The sequence below is a fragment of the Oncorhynchus masou genome, chromosome 21 (genome assembly GCF_036934945.1).
Source record: "Oncorhynchus masou masou isolate Uvic2021 chromosome 21, UVic_Omas_1.1, whole genome shotgun sequence".
In the NCBI taxonomy this organism is placed as follows: domain Eukaryota; kingdom Metazoa; phylum Chordata; class Actinopteri; order Salmoniformes; family Salmonidae; genus Oncorhynchus; species Oncorhynchus masou.
In genome coordinates this window covers 52,908,001-52,928,627 of record NC_088232.1, presented here as the reverse complement: position 1 = coordinate 52,928,627, position 20,627 = coordinate 52,908,001, and the positions used below count along the sequence as shown (strand labels likewise).

The window sequence follows — 20,627 nt, the reverse complement described above, 5'->3', positions numbered from 1 at the left end:
TAAATAACAGGGTCCATTTCACTGCTTAGCAGGTGAGCACTAGGGATAGGCAGATCAGAGAATATAGAGTGAGTGACAACTGAATATAAAGAAACCAACATGAGGAAGTGTTTTCACTCTGTAGAGACTACAGGTCAGAAGACAGGAGACTACCAATGGGAGGAAGGAGTTTCTATCTGAACAGTCAGCTACACAGGTTCCATGACTATTTTATTCTGTAAATCACAATGGCTCAATCTTGTCTCTTCTTCATGGCTCTCTGGACTCTCTCTTATCAGCTTTAACGTAGAGTTAGTCAAGGGGTTAGGCTAAGTACATTTTACGTTCTGTGAGCTTGCGTTGACTACCACTTTGCGACTGAGCCGTTGTTGCTCCTGGATCTTTCCACTTCACAATAACAGCACTTTCTGTTGACCGGAGGGAAGCTCTAGTCGGGCAGAAATTTGACTAACTGACTTGTTGGAAAGGGTGACATACTATGATGGTGTCACGTTGAAAGTCACTGAGCTCTCAGTACGGGCCGTTCTACTGCCAATGTTTGTCTATGGAGATTGCATAGCTGTGTGCTTGACTATATACACCTGTCAGCAACGGGTGTGACTGAAATAGCCAAATCCTCTAATATGAATGGGTGTATACACACCACATAGCAAGCACTTATATACAGCCTAACACACAGTCAGAGGACAGAGCCAGGGGATTGGAAATCTATGTTTATTCAACAGACAAACTCCGTACATTATTGAAATGTAAAATAAAGCTAATTCTTCAATTACATTTTTTTGTCTCAGTCTTATCAAGTAGTTGAAGTAATTGAGTTATTCTGTGTCAGTCAAGTACTTTTTTAACTAAATTGAATTGAAAACAGTATCACCGCAGACACACTACCGGCCACCAGATGGTGCTGTTTTACTAAAACCTGAGATTACACATAAAACAAATTAAACAAATGATTCCTATAAAACTCTATTACTCAACATAATCACTAAATAAAAATCACTATTTCTGCTAGCAAAAGGCAAATTAAATTAATATGTATAAAATATCATACATTTAGGAAATTATATTAAATTTAACACACACATATCAGCTCTTTTACACACAACTAGAAGATGTTGACTTATTTGATAAAGACATATAACAGGCATCATTGCAGATATTGAATTGATCATAGGTCACTTGTATATGATATGCAGTGAGGTCTGAAAATGATTGACATCCCTTGAAAAAGATAAATCAACAGTTACAGTGGTGTGTGATTGGTCTGGTTCCCGCGGCCTCAGCGACACTTTCCTCCAATCAGAATCTGTGGCCTCCTGACCTATTTCGGAAAGCACCATGGCGGCTATGTGGGGAACCGGACTAGGACTGCTTCCTAGGTCAAAGTGCTGATAGCCAGGTAGGCTTCAGATCTGTGCTTCATCTTTAATAGTCTCTTCCTCTTCACTGATCTAAAGCTAGTGGACAGGTGAAAGCAGAACCCCCAGCATCCACTATATTGTTCTGAATTCTCAGCTCAGTAAGGATGACAGACAGGAGACAAGGAGATGATGCCCCTTTACACTACCGAGATCCCACCCATGTGTGTGTTAGGGTAAGAGTTCCAAACTGATTAGGGTTCTGTCTCCATTCCAAACTGATTAGGGTTCTGTCTCCATGACGAACTGATTAGGGTTCTGTCTCCATGACGAACTGATTAGGGTTCTGTCTCCATTCCAAACTGATTAGGGTTCTGTCTCCATGACAAACTGATTAGGGTTCTGTCTCCATGACGAACTGATTAGAACAGCCATTTCCTCAGACTGAGACAAAGGAATTGAATGGCATCATTTTGGAACAGATTAACCTTCTCTATTGGCTTGCTATCCTATTATTTTCCCGCTCCGTCTCTCCCCTCTTCTCTCTCTCCTCTGCATGTCTTCTCTCTCTAGTTCCAGTCGTCTTACACTACGACAGCCCATGGAGTGAAGGTGCCTGGCTCTGCAGGGGGGCACTGGAACCAAAACAACACCAACAGATCAGTGTGTGTCTCCATAGTTTTATTCAAGGACTGTTAGAGATGTGATGAACATACCAGTTTGGTGAAGCGATCCTCGCAGGCGTTGCGTATCCTCTCAGGTGTGGCCGGGCTGTCCAATCTGAAGGGCCCACTAAGGCCTGACTCCTTCCTGGCAGCGGTGATGCCATCTTTAATGGCAAAAAACACAGAGGCCGCAAGGAAGAGAGGAGGCTCACCTATCGCCTAGATAGATAGATAGATAGATAGATAGATAGATAGATAGATAGATAGATAGATAGATAGATAGATAGATAGATAGATAGATAGATAGATAGATAGATAGATAGATAGATAGATAGATAGATAGATAGATAGATAGATAGATAGATAGATAGATAGATAGATAGATAGATAGATAGATAGATAGATAGATGGATAGATGGATAGATGGATAGATAGATAGATAGATAGATAGATAGATAGATAGATGGATAGATGGATAGATAGACAGATGGATAGATGGATAGATGGATAGATAGATAGATAGATAGATAGATAGATAGATAGATAGATAGATAGATAGATAGATAGATAGATAGATAGATAGATAGATAGATAGATGGATAGATGGATAGATGGATAGATGGATAGATGGATAGATGGATAGATAGATAGATAGATAGATAGATAGATAGACAGATGGATAGACAGATGGATAGACAGATGGATAGAGACAGAGATAGAGAGAGCGAGGAGTGTTAAGTATGATTAATTAAACGGGGGTTCCACAAGAATAGAAAGAGGGCTTCCTTCACAATAAGAGTCCCTACCTTGGAGGAGAATATGGCCTTGTCGTTGGGGGCGTCTCGGAGCAGAGACACTGTGAGGTCAGTGGGGATGTCTCCAAAGGCGGGGATCTTGTACATGCCTGGTCCTCGCGTGAACAGGTATCCCTCGGGAGAATACTTCAGCTCCTCCAGGGTGTACAGACCCACACCCTGCATAAAGCCCCCCTCTACCTGTCCTATGTCCAGAGCTGGGTTCAGACTATTCCCCACATCTATGACGATGGACGTATGAATGTTCTAATGGAGAGATGGAGGATATTGGTTCATGTCTTATCAATCGATGCAGTCCTAAGATCTCTCAAGTACGCATGAGAAGTGGAAAACACACACTAGCGCATCACTCACCTTGTGGCTGCCGGTCAGACAGTCTATCTCCACCTCAGAGCAGGCCACTCCATAACTGAAGTAGTTGAAAGGACGACCTGTGTTGGTCTCAAAGTCATAACCAAGGTCTGGCGTCCTGAGGAAGACATAAATAAACAGTTCATTACACCAAGCAATCTTTCTGGTGAGTTTCGGTTCCAGTTGTGCCATTTAGCAACATTGTAGCCTAGCTAGCAGTTAGCCTAACAATTGAACATTTGTAGTCTAGCAAGCATTTGTAGCCTACCTAGCATTTAGCAACATTCTAGAACAGCTATTTAGCCTAGCTAGCAATTGCAGATTAGCTAGCATTTAGCAGCATTGTAGCAAGCTAGCAACCAGCTATGGTAGTTTATTGTGTTGCCTCACAGGCAAACTATTTGGGGGAAAAAAAAAATATTCATTTATTGTTTAAACAGGTTTGGTAATAATACACTGCGTGTTATTTTATTGTGTCTGTGTTCCAGGTAACGTACTTGTAGAATCCATTAGCAGACAGATTGACCCGGTCAAAGTAGGCAGCGTTCACCTGAAAACAGATAATGAGTAATTGATTAAAACACACAATGTTTAAAAGGAAGGGCACTCTGGGTTAAAGGCCCAATTCAACCATTTTTATCTCTATATCAAATCATTTCTGGGTAACAATTTCATACCTTACTATAATAGTTTTCCATTAAAAACTACCAGTCAAAAGTTTGGACACATTCAAGGTGTTTCCTTTATTTGTACTATTTTCTACAGACAGTGTCACCACAAGCACCCCCCACAACATCACACCACCTCCTCCATGCTTCACGGTGGGAAATACACATGCAGAGATCATCTGTTCTATCCAAACCGCATCTCACAAAGACACAGCGGTTGGAACCAAAAATCTCCAATTTGGACTCCAGACCAAAGGACAGATTTCCAGACTTCTTCTTATTGGTGTCCTTTAGTAGTGGTTTCTTTGCAGTAATTCAACCATGAAGGCCTGATTCACAGTCTCCTCTGAACAGTTGATATTGCTTGATCTCTGTGCAGCATTTATTTGGGCTGCAATTTCTGATGCTGGTAACTGAAAATTTTTATTTAATTAGACAAGTCAGTTAAGAACAAATTCTTATTTTCAATGACTGCCTAGGAACAGTGGGTTAACTGCCTGTTCAGGGACAGAACGACAGATTAGTACTTTGTCAGCTCGGTGATTTGAACTTGCAACCTTTTGGTTGCTCGTCCAACGCTCTAACCACGAGGCTACCCTGCTGAACTTATCCTCTGCAGCAGAGGTAACTCTGGGTCTTCCTTTCCTGTGGCAGTCCTCATGAGAGACAGTTTCATCATTGCTCTTGGTTTTTGCAACTACACTTGAAGAAACTTTCAAAGTTCTTGAAATATTCCGGATTGACTGACCTTCATGTCTAAAAGTAATGATGGACTGTCATTTCTCTTTGCTAATTTGAGCTGTTCTTGCCATAATATGGACTTGGCCTTTTACCAAATAGGGCTATCTTCTGTATACCAACCCTACCTTGTCACAATACAACTGATTGTCAAACGCATTAAGAAGGAAAGAAATTCCACAAATTAACTTTTAAGAAGGCACACCAGTTAATTGGAATGCATTCCATGTGTCTACCTCATGAAGCTGGTTGAGAGAATGCCAAGAGTGTGCAAAGATGTCATCAAGTCAAAGGGTGGCTACTTGAAGAATCTCAGATATAAACTCAATTTTAATTTGTTTAACTGTCACGAGTCCGACCGGGGGTGGTTCCCTTTCACGGGCGGGTGGCGCTCGGCGTCACCGGCCTATTAGCTGCCACTGATTGTCTTTCCTCCCCCTCCTTGTATGTTTATTGGTAGCACCTGTTTATGTTTAACCTCTTACATCTATGGGGGCGCTATTTCATTTTTGGATGAAAAACGTTCCCGTTTTAAACAAGATATTTTGCTCGACTATGCATATAATTGATACCATTCGAAAGAAAACACTCTGACGTGTCCAGAAATACCAAGATATTCTCTGTGCGTGCCCTAGAACGTGAGCTTCAGGCAAAACCAAGATGAGATGGCATCCAGGAAATGACAAGGATTTTTGAGGCTCTGTTTTCCATTGTCTCCTTATACGGCTGTGAATGCAAGAGGAATGAGCCTGCCCTTTCTGTCGTTTCCCCAAGGTGTCTGCAGCATTGTGACGTATTTGTAGGCAGATCATTGGAAGATTGACCATAAGAGACCACATTTACCAGGTGTCCGCCCGGTGTCCTGCGCCGAAATTGGTGCGCAAAAGTCACCTGCCAGTATTTTTCCATACGATACAGAGAGGAAAGCAAGCTTCCACGAACTGCACATCAATGAAGAGATATGTGAAAAAACACCTTGAGGATTGATTCCAAACAACGTTTGCCATGTTTCGGTCGATATTATGTAGTTAATCCGGAAAAAGTTTTACGTTGTAGGTGACTGAATTTTCGGTTCGTTTCGGTAGCCAGACGCAATGTAGAAAACAGAACGATTTCTCCTACACACAGACGCTTTCAGGAAAAACTGCGCATTTGGTATGTAACTGAGAGTCTCCTCATTGAAAACATCAGAAGCTCTTCAAAGGTAAATGATTTTATTTATTTGGTTATCTGGTTTTTGTGAAAATGTTGCGTGCTAAATGCTACTCAAAATGCTATGCTAGCTTTGCTTACTCTTACACAAATTAGTCAATTTCTATGGTTCAAAAGCATATTTTGAAAATCTGAGATGACAGTGTTGTTAAGAAAAGGCTAAGCTTGAGAGCAGACGCATTATTTTCATTTTATTTGCGATTTTCAGAAATCGTTAACGTTGCGTTATGCTAATGAGCCTGAGGCTTTAGTCACAAACCCGGATCCGGGATGGGGAGTTTCAAGAAGTTAATTAGTTTGTCTTTATTAGACAGCCGGCCCGCCTGGTTGTTGTGCGGGATTATTTCAGTGTAACCTTCGGCTCTGTTGTAGAGGTACGTGTTAGTACTTGGTCGTGAATTTTTCGTTGTACATTTTGATTCCCTGTGTTTGGGAACGTAACTATTGTGAGCACCCTGTGGTGCGTTGGTGCTATTAAAGACGCACAGCATTGAACTCTCTGTCTCCTGCATTTGACTCCACACCCACGACACCCGGAGCATTACATGAACACTTTTTTGGTTACCACATGATTTCATGTGTTATTTCATAGTTTGGATTTCTTCACTCTTATTCTACAATGTAAAGAATAGTAAAAAATAAAGAAAAACCTTGAATGGGTAGGTGTTCTAAAACTTTTAACCGGTAGTGTACACTACTGGTTTTTGCCTAAAAGTACTTTCCCAAGCCTGAATTTAGCTAGGACTGTCCCGGACAGGTCTGAGTGAGGGACCTAATTGGAAGGATGGGTAGGATATGTAACGTAAAATCTAATAACTATTGGCAGAGGGGCTTGGAACTATCTTTGTTATTTGTCTATTATCTTAAACTGCCTGGTAATGCCACTAGGTGAGCCAAAACTTCACCCATGAAAAACCTGCTGATTAGAAGTTCCTGTGTAAATTGTATTTTCAACCAACAACTATCAGGATTTAGCACCTTTTTCACACTCTACAATGCTAGTTTCATCAGCTGTTGTACAATATGATACAAAACACAGGAAATAACTGCATTTTAACTGTATTGGGATTTTAAAGACGAGCAAATGAAACCATCCAATTCGAAATAAGACTGTATATGATTGACAGGTACTGACCCAGTCCTCCCAGCATCCTTTAGGATTCTTGGTCTTGTAGGGTTCTAGACGGTGGAGTAGGATCTCACACGCATTCTAGAGAGAGAGGGAGAGGGAGAGAGAGAGAGAGAGAGAGAGAGAGAGAGGGAGAGAGAGGGAGAGAGAGGGAGAGAGAGGGAGAGAGAGAGAGAGAGAGGGAGAGAGGGAGAGAGGGAGAGAGAGAGAGAGAGAGAGGGAGAGGGAGAGAGAGAGGGAGAGAGAGAGGGAGAGAGAGAGAGAGGGAGAGAGAGAGAGGGAGAGAGAGAGAGAGGGAGAGGGAGAGAGAGGGAGAGAGAGAGAGAAAGAGGGAGAGAGAGAGAGAGAGGAGAGAGAGAGGGAGAGAGAGGAGAGAGAGAGGGAGAGAGAGAGAGAGGGGGGAGAGGGAGGGGGAGAGGGAGAGAGAGAGAGAGGGAGAGGGAGGGGGAGAGGGAGAGGGAGAGGGAGGGGGAGAGGGAGAGAGAGAGAGGGAGAGAGAGAGGGAGAGAGAGAGGGAGAGAGAGAGAGAGGGAGAGAGAGAGGGAGAGAGAGAGAGAGGGAGAGGGAGGGGAGAGGGAGAGAGAGAGAGAGGGAGAGGGAGGGGGAGAGGGAGGGGGAGAGGGAGAGGGAGGGGGAGAGGGAGAGAGAGAGAGGGAGAGAGATTGGTTAGAAGATTGTCTGCAGTAAAGGATATTGAAAGCAGCAGGGGAGTGTGTGTGAGTCTGTCTTACATGCACAGCGGCTCCGTTGAGGTCGGAGGAAGCAGAGGCAGCAGTAGGGCTGGTGTTGGGAACAGTGTTGGTGCTGGTCTCTGTGATGTGGATCTTACTGCTGGGGATACCCAGGGTCCTACTGGCCACCTGACACACACACACACACACACAAATATGTGGATGTATTTAATTATCCAGTGAATAACTAGTGTACTAGTGTAGTAGTTTAAATATCAGCTCTATAGAGAGAGAGAGCTCTGTTTCCACTAACTTCTCTGGTGATTCTTTGTCGACACGTAGAAAATAGGATGCGACAATTGCCAGCTTAACGTAATGACGTAACACCAACAACGAACAAAAAAAAATCCTCCCCCCAAAAAAATACAGTGGTTGAAATATTTCCGTGACTTATTTAGGCAAATTGTGCATTAATACATGAGTGACAGCCTGTGTCCCCCACTTATCTGGTTCATGTCCCACGAAAGCCAGCGTGGATTAAATGCAATAACTGACTAATATTCCAATAATTCTCCTCTGCAAAACATCGCGCCACGAACCGTGCCATGATGAACCGTGCCATGATGAACCGCGCCATGATGAACCGTGTCATGATGAACCGTGCCATGATGAACTGTGCCGTGACGAACCGTGCCGTGACGAACCGTGCCGTGACGAACCGTGCCGTGACGAACCGCGCCGTGACGAACCGCGCCGTGACGAACCGCGCCGTGACGAACCGCGCCGTGACGAACCGCGCCGTGACGAACAGTGCCATGACGAACCGCGCCATGACATGACGAACCGCGCCGTGACGAACCGCGCCGTGACGAACCGCGCCGTGACGAACCGCGCCGTGACGAACCGCGCCGTGACGAACCGCGCCGTGACGAACCGCGCCGTGACGAACCGCGCCATGATGAACCGTGCCATGATGAACCGTGCCATGATGAAATGTACAGTCCTATAGTTCTGAAATAACTGGATGGTGAAACTTGCATCCAGCCGACCAGAAAATCAATTCAAGCCTTGAAGGTCAGGACAACCATTATCCTGCAAAGAAACATTATCTGTATATTTACATGTTTATATTTTGTAAGCAGTCGGCATATTATAATTAACCGAGCATATTATAATTAACTGAGCATATTATAATTAACCGAGCATATTATAATTAACCGAGCATATTATAATTAACCGAGCATATTATAATTAACCGAGCATATTATAATTAACCCGAGCATATTATAATTAACCGAGCATATTATAATTAACCGAGCATATTATAATTAACCGAGCATATTATAATTAACCGAGCATATTATAATTAACCGAGCATATTATAATTAACCCGAGCATATTATAATTAACCGAGCATATTATAATTAACCGATCATATTATAATTAACCGAGCATATTATAATTAACCGAGCATATTATAATTAACCGAGCATATTATAATTAACCGAGCATATTATAATTAACCGAGCATATTATAATTAACCGAGCATATTATAATTAAAATATCAGCAAGCCCCCCCCCCCTCCCTCCCGCCCTACAGGCCGTAAATCAATGGATCTAATTAATTTGATCAATCTGTGAGGTCTGTAGAAATAACATATATTTATGCTTCTTAACCCTCCTGCTGTGTTCTGGTGGAATTGGACCTATTTACACGTGAGGTCACATGACTTTGTCCACAAAGGGCATCTGAACACACGAAATACAATTTGATGAATTTCATTACACTTTGGGTGTTCTATTTAACTTTTGTACACCTGTGGCGTTCATTAGAAATTAATGGGTGAGACTACAAATTAGTTTTTAAAAGTGAGTTCCGGCACATGCCCATTCATCAGATGGACACACTTCCTCTCCCCGACCCCCATGTGTGTTTGAGCACATGTACCAGTTGTTAAAGTACTATGTGAATATCACCAGGTTCATATATTAATATGTTGTGTTGATTTGATTTGTTATGATGCATGCCGGCCTCCTGGGAGTAGGGGAGTGTGTACTAACGTGTTGCCCTGGGAGTAGGGGAGTGTGTACTAACGTGTTGCCCTGGGAGTCGGGGAGTGTGTACTAACGTGTTGCCCTGGGAGTAGGGGAGTGTGTACTAACGTGTTGCCCTGGGAGTATGGGAGTGTGTACTAACGTGTTGCCCTGGGAGTAGGGGAGTGTGTACTAACGTGTTGCCCTGGGAGTAGGGGAGTGTGTACTAACGTGTTGCCCTGGGAGTCGGGGAGTGTGTACTAACGTGTTGCCTTGGGAGTAGGGGAGTGTGTACTAACGTGTTGCCCTGGGAGTATGGGAGTGTGTACTAACGTGTTGCCCTGGGAGTAGGGGAGTGTGTACTAACGTGTTGCCCTGGGAGTAGGGGAGTGTGTACTAACGTGTTGCCCTGGGAGTAGGGGAGTGTGTACTAACGTGTTGCCCTGGGAGTAGGGGAGTGTGTACTAACGTGTTGCCCTGCGTGCTTCTGCTCAAATCATTTTGATGCACTGAGAGGTCGGCACGCTTTTTCTGTCGTCTTCAGAAAAGTTTGACTCTTTTAATTAAGCACAAAGTCACACACAGTGTTTTGTTCATGAATAATGTTGTATATTTAGAGGTTACTCATAAGTGGATGGTATTGTTACGATGTACTTGTAACTACTTTTTAGGACGATATCAACATTCTGAATTCAACATGTGGTTCATAGCAAGCTAAGGTATTAGCAGGCTATTGTATGTGTGAACGATGGCCAGCTCCTCGAATGATCCAGTCCCTCCTATTGTTCATCTGTTGTAGAAAGAGGTGACGATTCTCAGAACATATGTGGCTCTACAAATGTTTTATTTCCTTCTGGATGCAGATGGAGGATGCAGAGAGTGAATTCTGCTTAATTAAAACTACATGATCTCCAAAGTCCCACGTCTATAGTCTCAATCAACCACACACAACGCAGAGCTACAGCGGTGTAGTGCAGCACTGGTTACACACACACACACACACACACACACACACACACACACACACACACACACACACACACACACACACACACACACACACACACACACACACACACACACAAAATTAGGTGATAATATGGATTTATAATCAGCTATAACGGGGTGGTCATTGTGGACCGGGAACAAGGAATGAATTAGCATGAAACGAACACAACAGGAGGTTTAAAAAGCCCGTGTTAACTTCCCATCTGTTTATTTTCATCACAAGTCATTGTCACCATAATTTACATAGGCTATTAGGTTATGGGTTTCCTAGCGAACATTTTTGAGTTGCATATGCAGCTGTGCCCAGATATCCCCAAATTATTAGTCAATCATCGTTTATTCGAAAAACATTGTTTCCATCGTCATTTGTCGCAATAAGGGAAAGTTCGACATAAGAAAAAAAATGTGCTCTTGTCGAACGGATAAAATCTTGACAAAGTTGAGAAAATGTCTCCTATATCTGCCTTTTCCGTTACAAATGTCAAAACAATGTTGGCCGATATTGCGTTTGTTGATTAAAATCCTGCTGAATGTCTAACTGTCATTATAGGGCCCTGTGTTTTAAATCATGTGACATACATTAGCAACATTTTATCCTGTATTGTAAGCCTTATACAGAAATGAGAACTACACTTGGTGTGTTAGTGTCCTGCCTGCACCATCTTGGTGTGTTAGTCTCCTACCTGCACCATCTTGGTGTGTTAGTCTCCTACATGCACCATCTTGGTGTGTTAGTCTCCTACCTGCACCATCTTGGTGTGTCAGTCTCCTACCTGCACCATCTTGGTGTGTCAGTCTTCTACGTGCACCATCTTGGTGTCAGTCTCCAACCTGCACCATCTTGGTGTGTTAGTCTCCTACCTGCACCATCTTGGTGTGTTAGTCTCCTACATGCACCATCTTGGTGTGTTAGTCTCCTACCTGCACCATCTTGGTGTGTCAGTCTCCTACCTGCACCATCTTGGTGTGTCAGTCTCCTACGTGCACCATCTTGGTGTCAGTCTCCAACCTGCACCATCTTGGTGTGTTAGTCTCCTATCTGCACCATCTTGGTGTGTTAGTCTCCTTCCTGCACCATCTTGGTGTGTTAGTCTCCTACGTGCACCATCTTGGTGTGTTAGTGTCCTGCCTGCACCATCTAGGTGTGTCAGTCTCCTACCTGTACCATCTTGGTGTGTCAGTCTCCTACCTGCACCATCTTGGTGTGTTAGTCTCCTACCTGCACCATCTTGGTGTGTTAGTCTCCTTCCTGCACCATCTTGGTGTGTTAGTCTCCCTGCACCATCTAGGTGTGTCAGTCTCCTACCTGTACCATCTTGGTGTGTCAGTCTCCTACCTGCACCATCTTGGTGTGTTAGTCTCCTTCCTGCACCATCTTGGTGTGCTAATCTCCTACCTGTACCATCTTGGTGTGTCAGTCTCCTACCTGCACCATCTTGGTGTGTTAGTCTCCTACCTGCACCATCTTGGTGTGTCAGTCTCCTACCTGCACCATCTTGGTGTTTAGACCCTGTCCCATCTCAGTCCCTCCGTGAGTCAACAGCACGGAGCCGTCTGTGTAAATATGAGCCAATGCACCGGCCTGGAAAGTACACACAAATAAAATTATGTTTGATCACACGCAAACAACTCAGCCAACATAATTCACACACCACACCACACCACACACACACACACACACACACACACACACACACACACACACACACACACACACACACACACACACACACGCGCGTGCGTGCTGACCTGGTTAAGGAAGGCAGCGGTGAAGCTGATGCCAAACTTGGTGGGGACGACAGACAGCCCTCGCTTAGTCCAACGATGGTCCCTAAACACACACAGGACGTCATGACGCAGACACTGGTCCCTAAACACACACAGGACGTCATGACGCAGACACTGGTCCCTAAACACACACAGGACGTCATGACGCAGACACTGGTCCCTAACAGCCTGGTTCTTTTAATAACCATGGAAACCAGGATGGATCGTGTGTGTATGGGACCGTGTGTGTGTGTGGGTGGGTGAGTGAGTGTGACCGTGTGTGTTTGTGTGACCATGTGTGTGTGTGGGTGGGACCGTGTGTGTGTGGGACCGTGTGTGGGTGACTGTGTGTGGGTGAGTGTGTGGGTGAGTGTGTGTGTGGTTGACTGTTTGTGTGGGTGAGTGTGTGTGTGGGTGAGTGTGACCGTGTGTGTGTGTGTGTGGGACCGTGTGTGTGTGTGTGTGTGTGTGTGGGACCGTGTGTGTGTGTGTGTGTGTGTGTGTGTGTGTGTGTGTGTGTGTGTGTGTGTGTGTGTGTGTGTGACCGTGTGTGTGTGTGTGTGTGTGTGTGTGTGTGTGTGTGTGTGTGTGTGTGTGTGTGTGTGTGTGTGTGTGTGTGTACCTGTTGTATGTCTCTATTCCAGCTCTACGCTGGGTGAAGGATGATATCTCCAGACATTGGTCCCAGCAGCGGTCCAGAGTGATGTGATCCAGGATCTGGCTGTAAGGGGTCCTCTCTCCCTGGGTGTACATGTTCAGACGACGTACCTACACACACACACACACACACACACACACACACACACACACACACACACACACACACACACACACACACACAAACGTATGCGCACACATACGGGGACACACACACACACACCCACGCACGCACAAACGCATGCGCACACATAAGGACACACACACACAGACACAAACACATGGACACCCACACAGAATAACTTGAGACAAGTCTCACAGATATTACACTGATTGACAGTAAATGTTTGTAAACACAGACGATGTTTGTGAGTATGTGCACCTGTTCAGCGGGCAGCCCGAGGCTCAGAGCTACGTCACTCATCCAACTCTCAGCAATCAACATTCCTTGTGGCCCGCCAAACCCTCGGAAGGCCGTGTTGGACGGGAGGTGTGTCTTACATACGTAGCCACGCCCTCTAATGTTAGCGACGCTGTAAGAGTTCTCCATGTGGAACAACGCACGCTCCATGATCTAGAGCACACACACACACACACACACACACACACACACACACACACACACACACACACACACACACACACACACACACACACACACACACACACACACACACACACACACAGACTTTATAACAGAGGTTTGAGAGTTAAAACAGTGTGTGTGTGTGTGTGTGTGTGTGTGTGTGTGTGTGTGTGTGTGTGTGTGTGTGTGTGTGTGTGTGTGCGTGTGTGTGTGCGTCTGTGTGTGAGCCTGTGTGTGTGTGTGTGTTTGTGTGTGTACTCACTGAGAGAGAGAGGTCCATGGAGTTGCCTGCGTTGCTGTAGTAGGTCACTTCCAGAGCCACCACTTTACCTGACTTCATAAAGCCCACCTAGGGAGACGGAGAGACAGACACAGAGAGAGAGACCGAAGGGAGATGGAGAGAGACAGAGAGAGACAGACAGAAAGTGAGAGAGACAGACAGAAAGAGAGAGAGAGACCGAAGCGAGACAGAGAGAGACAGACAGAAAGTGAGAGAGACAGACAGAAAGAGAGAGACCGAAGCGAGACAGAGAGAGACAAAAAACTGTAGATTAACTAGCCAGCATGCAATGTATTGTGGTAGTATTGTAGGCCTATACAGTGTGTGTTTTAGATGCACACGTTCTGCATATCTATGTGTACATATTGAGCACTAGTCCATAGCCTTCATTTCTCCTCAAAATTAAATAAGATCAACGTACATTACTTCTGTACTTCTTTTTATCTTTCTTTTAGGAAGTCTTCAAAGTACTTGTCTGAGAAAAGGCTGATCAAAATGTTTCAATATTTTACGATTGCAGAAAAAGTCACAAACGCAAATATATTATTAATATTAATGTGGTAGACTATCCCCATGGTAGACTATCCCCATGGTAGACTATCCCTGTGGTAGACTATCTCCATGGTAGACTATCCCTGTGGTAGACTATCCCCATGGTAGACTATCCCTGTGGTAGACTATCCCCATGGTAGACTATCCCCGTGGTCGACTATCCCCGTGGTAGACTATCCCCGTGGTAGACTATCCCTGTGGTAGACTATCCCCATGGTAGACTATCCATGTGGTAGACTATCCTTGTGGTAGCCTATCATTGTGGTAGACTATCCCCATGGTAGACTATCCATGTGGTAGACTATCCTTGTGGTAGCCTATCATTGTGGTAGACTATCCCCATGGTAGACTATCCATGTGGTAGACTATCCTTGTGGTAGCCTATCATTGTGGTAGACTATCCCTGTGGTAGACTATCCCCGTGGTAGACTATCCATGTGGTAGACTATCCCCGTGGTCGACTATCCCCATGGTAGACTATCCCTGTGGTAGACTATCCCCATTGTAGACTATCCCCATGGTAGACTATCCTCATGGTAGACTATCCCCGTGGTCGACTATCCCCGTGGTAGACTATCCCCATGGTAGACTATCCCCCCTATCCCCATGGTAGACTATCCCCGTGGTAGACTATCCCCATTGTAGACTATCCCCATGGTAGACTATCCCCATGGTAGACTATCCCCATGGTAGACTATCCCCGTGGTAGACTATCCATGTGGTAGCCTATCCCCGTGGTCGACTATCCCTGTGGTAGACTATCCCCGTGGTAGACTATCCATGTGGTAGACTATCCCCGTGGTCGACTATCCCCGTGGTAGACTATCCCCATGGTAGACTATCCCCGTGGTCGACTATCCCCATGGTAGACTATCCCTGTGGTAGACTATCCCCATTGTAGACTATCCCCATGGTAGACTATCCCCATGGTAGACTATCCCCATGGTAGACTATCCCCATGGTAGACTATCCCCATGGTAGACTATCCCCGTGGTCGACTCTCCCCATGGTAGACTATCCCTGTGGTAGACTATCCCCATTGTAGACTATCCCCATGGTAGACTATCCCCATGGTAGACTATCCCCATGGTAGACTATCCCCGTGGTAGACTATCCATGTGGTAGCCTATCCCCGTGGTAGACTATCCTCATGGTAGACTATCCCCGTGGTAGACTATCCTCATGGTAGACTATCCCCGTGGTAGACTATCCCCGTGGTAGACTATCCCCGTGGTAGACTATCCATGTGGTAGCCTATCCCCATGGTAGACTATCCCCGTGGTAGACTATCCCTGTGGGAGACTATCCCTGTGGTAGACTATCCCCATTGTAGACTATCCCTGTGGTAGCCTATCCTTGTGGTAGCTTATCCCCGTGGTAGCATATACCTGTGGTAGCTTATCCCCGTGGTAGCCTATCTCCATGGTAGCCTATCCCCGTGGTAGCATATACCTGTGGTAGCCTATCCTTGTAGTAGCCTATCCTTGTGATAGCCTATCCTTGTGATAGCCTATCCTTGTAGTAGCCTATCCTTGTCGTAGCCTATCCTTGTGATAGCCTATCCTTGTAGTAGCCTGCTGTTCCATTGGCTTCATCGTCCTGAAACATGATAGATTGTGTCTATTCAAGCTCTGAATATCAGCTACCATAGGCAGCGCATCCTAAATTAAATTGAAATTTGTATAGAAAATATATAAATAAATAATTCAAAATACTAAAGAGGCACAATGGATCATTATCGTTTAAAATGTTTTAGCTGTGGATCGTTTCAAAACACAATCAAGCAAAACTATGAAATAACACATACGGAATCATGTAGTAACCAAAAAAGTGTTAAACAAATCAAAATATATTTTATATTTGAGAATCTTGAAAGTAGCCACACTTTGCCTTGATGACAGCTTTGGGCACACTTGGCATTCTCTCAACCAGAACAACGAGGTAGTCACCTGGAATGTACTTCAATTAACAGGTGTGCCTTATGCTTTATGCATTTGAGACATTCAGTTCTCTTGTAACAAGGTAGGGCGGTATACAGAAGATAACCCTATTTGGTAAAAGACCAAGTCCATATTATGGCAAGAAATGGTACTCACTAAACACAAATGCTTCGTATGTAAATTATGTCTAAGTGTTGGAGTGTGTCCCTGGATATGGGTCAATATTTATATATCATTTATTGTGCTGTCTGGTTTGCTTAATATAAGGAATTTGAAATGGTTTGTACTTTTAGTTTGACTTTTGACACTGAGTACTTTTTAGCAATTACATTTACTTTTGATACTTCAGTATATTTAAAACCAAAAACTTTTAGACTTTTACTCAAGTAGTATTTTACTGGGTGACTTTAACTCAAGTAGTGTTTTACTGGGTGACTTTTACTTGAGTAATTTTCTATTAAAGATATCTTTACTTTTACTCAAGTACGACAATCGAGTTTCCAACGCTGATAAACATTCCATGTATATTTATTCACTTAGCAGGTTCTTCATTTATCTTGAGAGGAAACAGCAATTTATTGTAGAATAAAGATGATACTGAGAATAACAGCCTATCTGTCTGACTACAGTACAGTCCAGCTGTGTTTAGTAACAAGTCTGAACTTACCTTATACCTGTATAGCTGTGTGCTATGTTTCCTCTTCACTTGTTAGTCACAAAATAGTTTAAACACAAATTACTTTGAGTTTTGAAAGTTATTATTAAATGCTGTGCCTCACCCAAAATCCAGGTAAATATTCATCATATGATTACTGTATTGTCCTATGTCTTTATACAAATATATATATTATTGTTCATGGCTACTATCAATTAATAATCTGCATTTTTTTTGTGTCAAGTTCATATAACTGTATCCATAGTACTTCTTGACTGGATTTATAGACTGTGCTGTTTTCTGTGGTTTGTGTATGCATGTGTGTGTGTGTGTGTGTGTGTGTGTGTGTGTGTGTGTCTGTGTCTGTGTCTGTGTCTGTGTGTGTGTATATGCATGTGGGTATGCGTGTGTGTGAGTGTGTGTCTGTGTGTGTGTGTCTGTGCGTGTGTGTGTGTATGCACGTGTGTATGCGTGTGTGTGTATGTGTGTGTGTGTGTGACTGTGTCTGTGTCTCTGTGTGTGTATATGCATGTGGGTATGCGTGTGTGTGAGTGTGTGTGTATGCGTGTGTGTGTGTGTCTGTGTGTGTGTGTGTGCTTGTGCATGTGCGTGTGCATTTGTGTGTGTACAGGCATGTCCCACCTTATAATGTCCATAGAAGGGGTGTCGTCCTCCCGTCACCAGCATGTCTTCATCTCTATCCAACATACATCTCACTGGCCTCTTCAACCTGACACAACACACACACACACAAAGAGAGTTTCAGTAGCGAAGTGTGTGTGTTTGTGTGTGTGTGTGTCTGTGTACTGTATGTTTGCATCATTTTTTTGGTTGTGTGCTCCCGAGTGTGTGCATTTCACAACAACTTCCCAGTCTCACTGCGAAATTAGAATTTTTCCCACAATTCTCCAAACATCAAATTTTGAAAAGTCTATAGCAGTGACCATCAGTGGGATTTAACATTCTATAGCAGTGCCCATCAGTGGGATTTAACATGCTATAGCAGTGCCCATCAGTGGGATTTAACATTCTATAGCAGTGACCATCAGTGGGATTTATCATTCTATAGCAGTGACCATCAGTGGGATTTAACATTCTATAGCAGTGCCCATCAGTGGGATTTAACATTCTATAGCAGTGCCCATCAGTGGGATTTAACATTCTATAGCAGTGCCAATCTGTGGGATTTAACATGCTATAGCAGTTCCCTTCATTGGGATTTAACATTCTATAGCAGTGATTTAACATTCTATAGCAGTACCCATCAGTGGGATTTAACATGCTATAGCAGTGACCAATCAGTGGGATTTAACATTCTATAGCAGTGCCCATCAGTGGGATTGAACATTCTATAACAGTGCCCATCAGTGGGATTTAACATTCTATAGCAGTGCCCATCAGTGGGATTTAACATTCTATAGCAGTGACCAATCAGTGGGATTTAACATGCTATAGCAGTGACCAATCAGTGGGATTTAACATTCTATAGCAGTGCCCATCAGTGGGATTTAACATTCTATAGCAGTGACCAATCAGTGGGATTTAACATGCTATAGCAGTGACCAATCAGTGGGATTTAACATTCTATAGCAGTGACCAATCAGTGGGAGTGACCAATCAGTGGGATTTAACATGCTATAGCAGTGACCAATCAGTGGGGGATTTAACATTCTATAGCAGTGACCATCAGTGGGATTTAACATGCTATAGCAGTGACCAATCAGTGGGATTTAACATTCTATAGCAGTGACCAATCAGTGGGATCATAGCAGTGACAATCAGTGGGATTTAACATGCTATAGCAGTGACAATCAGTGGGATTTAACATTCTATGCTGACCAATAGCAGTGACCAATCAGTGGGATTTAACATGCTATAGCAGTGACCAATCAGTGGGATTTAACATTATAGCAGTGACCAATCAGTGGGATTTAACACCAATCAGTGGGATTTAACATTCAATAGTGGGATTTAACAGTGCCCATCAGTGGGATTTAACATTCTATAGCAGTGACCATCAGTGGGATTTAACATTCTATAGCAGTGACCAATCAGTGGGATTTAACATTCTATAGCAGTGACCCATCAGTGGGATTTAACATTCTATAGCAGTGACCAATCAGTGGGATTTAACATTCTATAGCAGTGACCCATCAGTGGGATTTAACATTCTATAGCAGTGACCAATCAGTGGGATTTAACATGCAGTGGGATTTAACATGCTATAGCAGTGACCAATCAGTGGGATTTAACATTCTATAGCAGTGACCATCAGTGGGATTTAACATGACCAATCAGTGGGATTTAACTATGCTAGCAGTGACCAATCAGTGGGATTTAACATTCTATAGCAGTGCCCATCAGTGGGGTTTAACATTCTATAGCAGTGACCATCAGTGGGATTTAACATTCTATAGCAGTGACCAATCAATGGGATTTAACATTCTATAGCAGTGCCCATCAGTGGGATTTAACATGCTATAGCAGTGACCAATCAGTGGGATTTAACATTCTATAGCAGTGACCAATCAGTGGGATTTAACATTCTATAGTGCAGTTAACCAATCAGTGGGATTTAACATTCTATAGCAGTGACCATCAGTGGGATTTAACATTCTATAGCAGTGACCAATCAGTGGGATTTAACATGAGCCAATCAGTGGGATTTAACATTCTATAGCAGTGACCAATCAGTGGGATTTAACATTCTATAGCAGTGACCAATCAGTGGGATTTAACATTCTATAGCAGTGCCCATCAGTGGGATTTAACATGCTATAGCAGTGACCAATCAGTGGGATTTAACATGCTATAGCAGTGACCAATCAGTGGGATTTAACATGCTATAGCAGTGACCAATCAGTGGGATTTAACATTCTATAGCAGTGACCAATCAGTGGGATTTAACATTCTATAGCAGTGACCAATCAGTGGGATTTAACATTCTATAGCAGTGCCCATCAGTGGGACCAATCAGTGGGATTTAACATTTAACATGCTATAGCAGTGACCAATCAGTGGGATTTAACATTCTATAGCAGTGACCAATCAGTGGGATTTAACATTCTATAGCAGTGACCAATCAGTGGGATTTAACCTATCAGTGCCCAATCAGTGGGATTTAACATTCTATAGCAGTGACCATCAGTGGGATTTAACATTCTATAGCAGTGACCAATCAGTGGGATTTAACATTAGCAGTAATCATGGGCTATAGCAGTGACCAATCAGTGGGATTTAACATTCTATAGCAGTGACCAATCAGTGGGATTTAACATTCTATAGCAGTGACCAATCAGTGGGATTTAACATAACATTCTATAGCAGTGACCAATCAGTGGGATTTAACATGCAGTGACCAATTGAACCTACAGCAGTGACCAATCAGTGGGATTGGGATTTAACTATAGCAGTGACCCATTCACCATCCTAGCAAATCTCAAGCCTACTTCATTGTACTAGCGCTCGCTGTTGCCCCTAGTGACCGGTTTTGACTAAACTTGTTTAGGCATTAATTCCGACTTGGTTTAGTAAAACAGA

The 20,627-nt window shown here is 43.7% G+C and overlaps 1 protein-coding gene across 4 annotated transcripts in view; it reads right to left on the bottom strand.

The window, feature by feature from the left end:
* Window positions 1-698: 698 nt before the first annotated feature.
* xdh (xanthine dehydrogenase) overlaps window positions 699-20,627 on the bottom strand; it is an 81,018-nt gene continuing 61,089 nt past the window's right edge. For all 4 annotated transcript variants that reach the window (XM_064928768.1, XM_064928767.1, XM_064928766.1 and 1 more), the window contains 13 exons: window positions 17,730-17,817; window positions 13,923-14,009; window positions 13,457-13,648; window positions 13,040-13,185; window positions 12,400-12,481; window positions 12,137-12,232; window positions 7,668-7,796; window positions 6,943-7,017; window positions 3,687-3,739; window positions 3,193-3,307; window positions 2,830-3,084; window positions 2,075-2,242; window positions 699-1,993 (listed from right to left, as the gene is read on the bottom strand). In XM_064928768.1, the coding sequence (XP_064784840.1) occupies window positions 1,943-1,993; window positions 2,075-2,242; window positions 2,830-3,084; window positions 3,193-3,307; window positions 3,687-3,739; window positions 6,943-7,017; window positions 7,668-7,796; window positions 12,137-12,232; window positions 12,400-12,481; window positions 13,040-13,185; window positions 13,457-13,648; window positions 13,923-14,009; window positions 17,730-17,817 (1,537 nt within the window). In that variant the 3' untranslated portion in view covers window positions 699-1,942. The remainder of the gene's footprint in view (window positions 1,994-2,074; window positions 2,243-2,829; window positions 3,085-3,192; window positions 3,308-3,686; window positions 3,740-6,942; window positions 7,018-7,667; window positions 7,797-12,136; window positions 12,233-12,399; window positions 12,482-13,039; window positions 13,186-13,456; window positions 13,649-13,922; window positions 14,010-17,729; window positions 17,818-20,627) is intronic.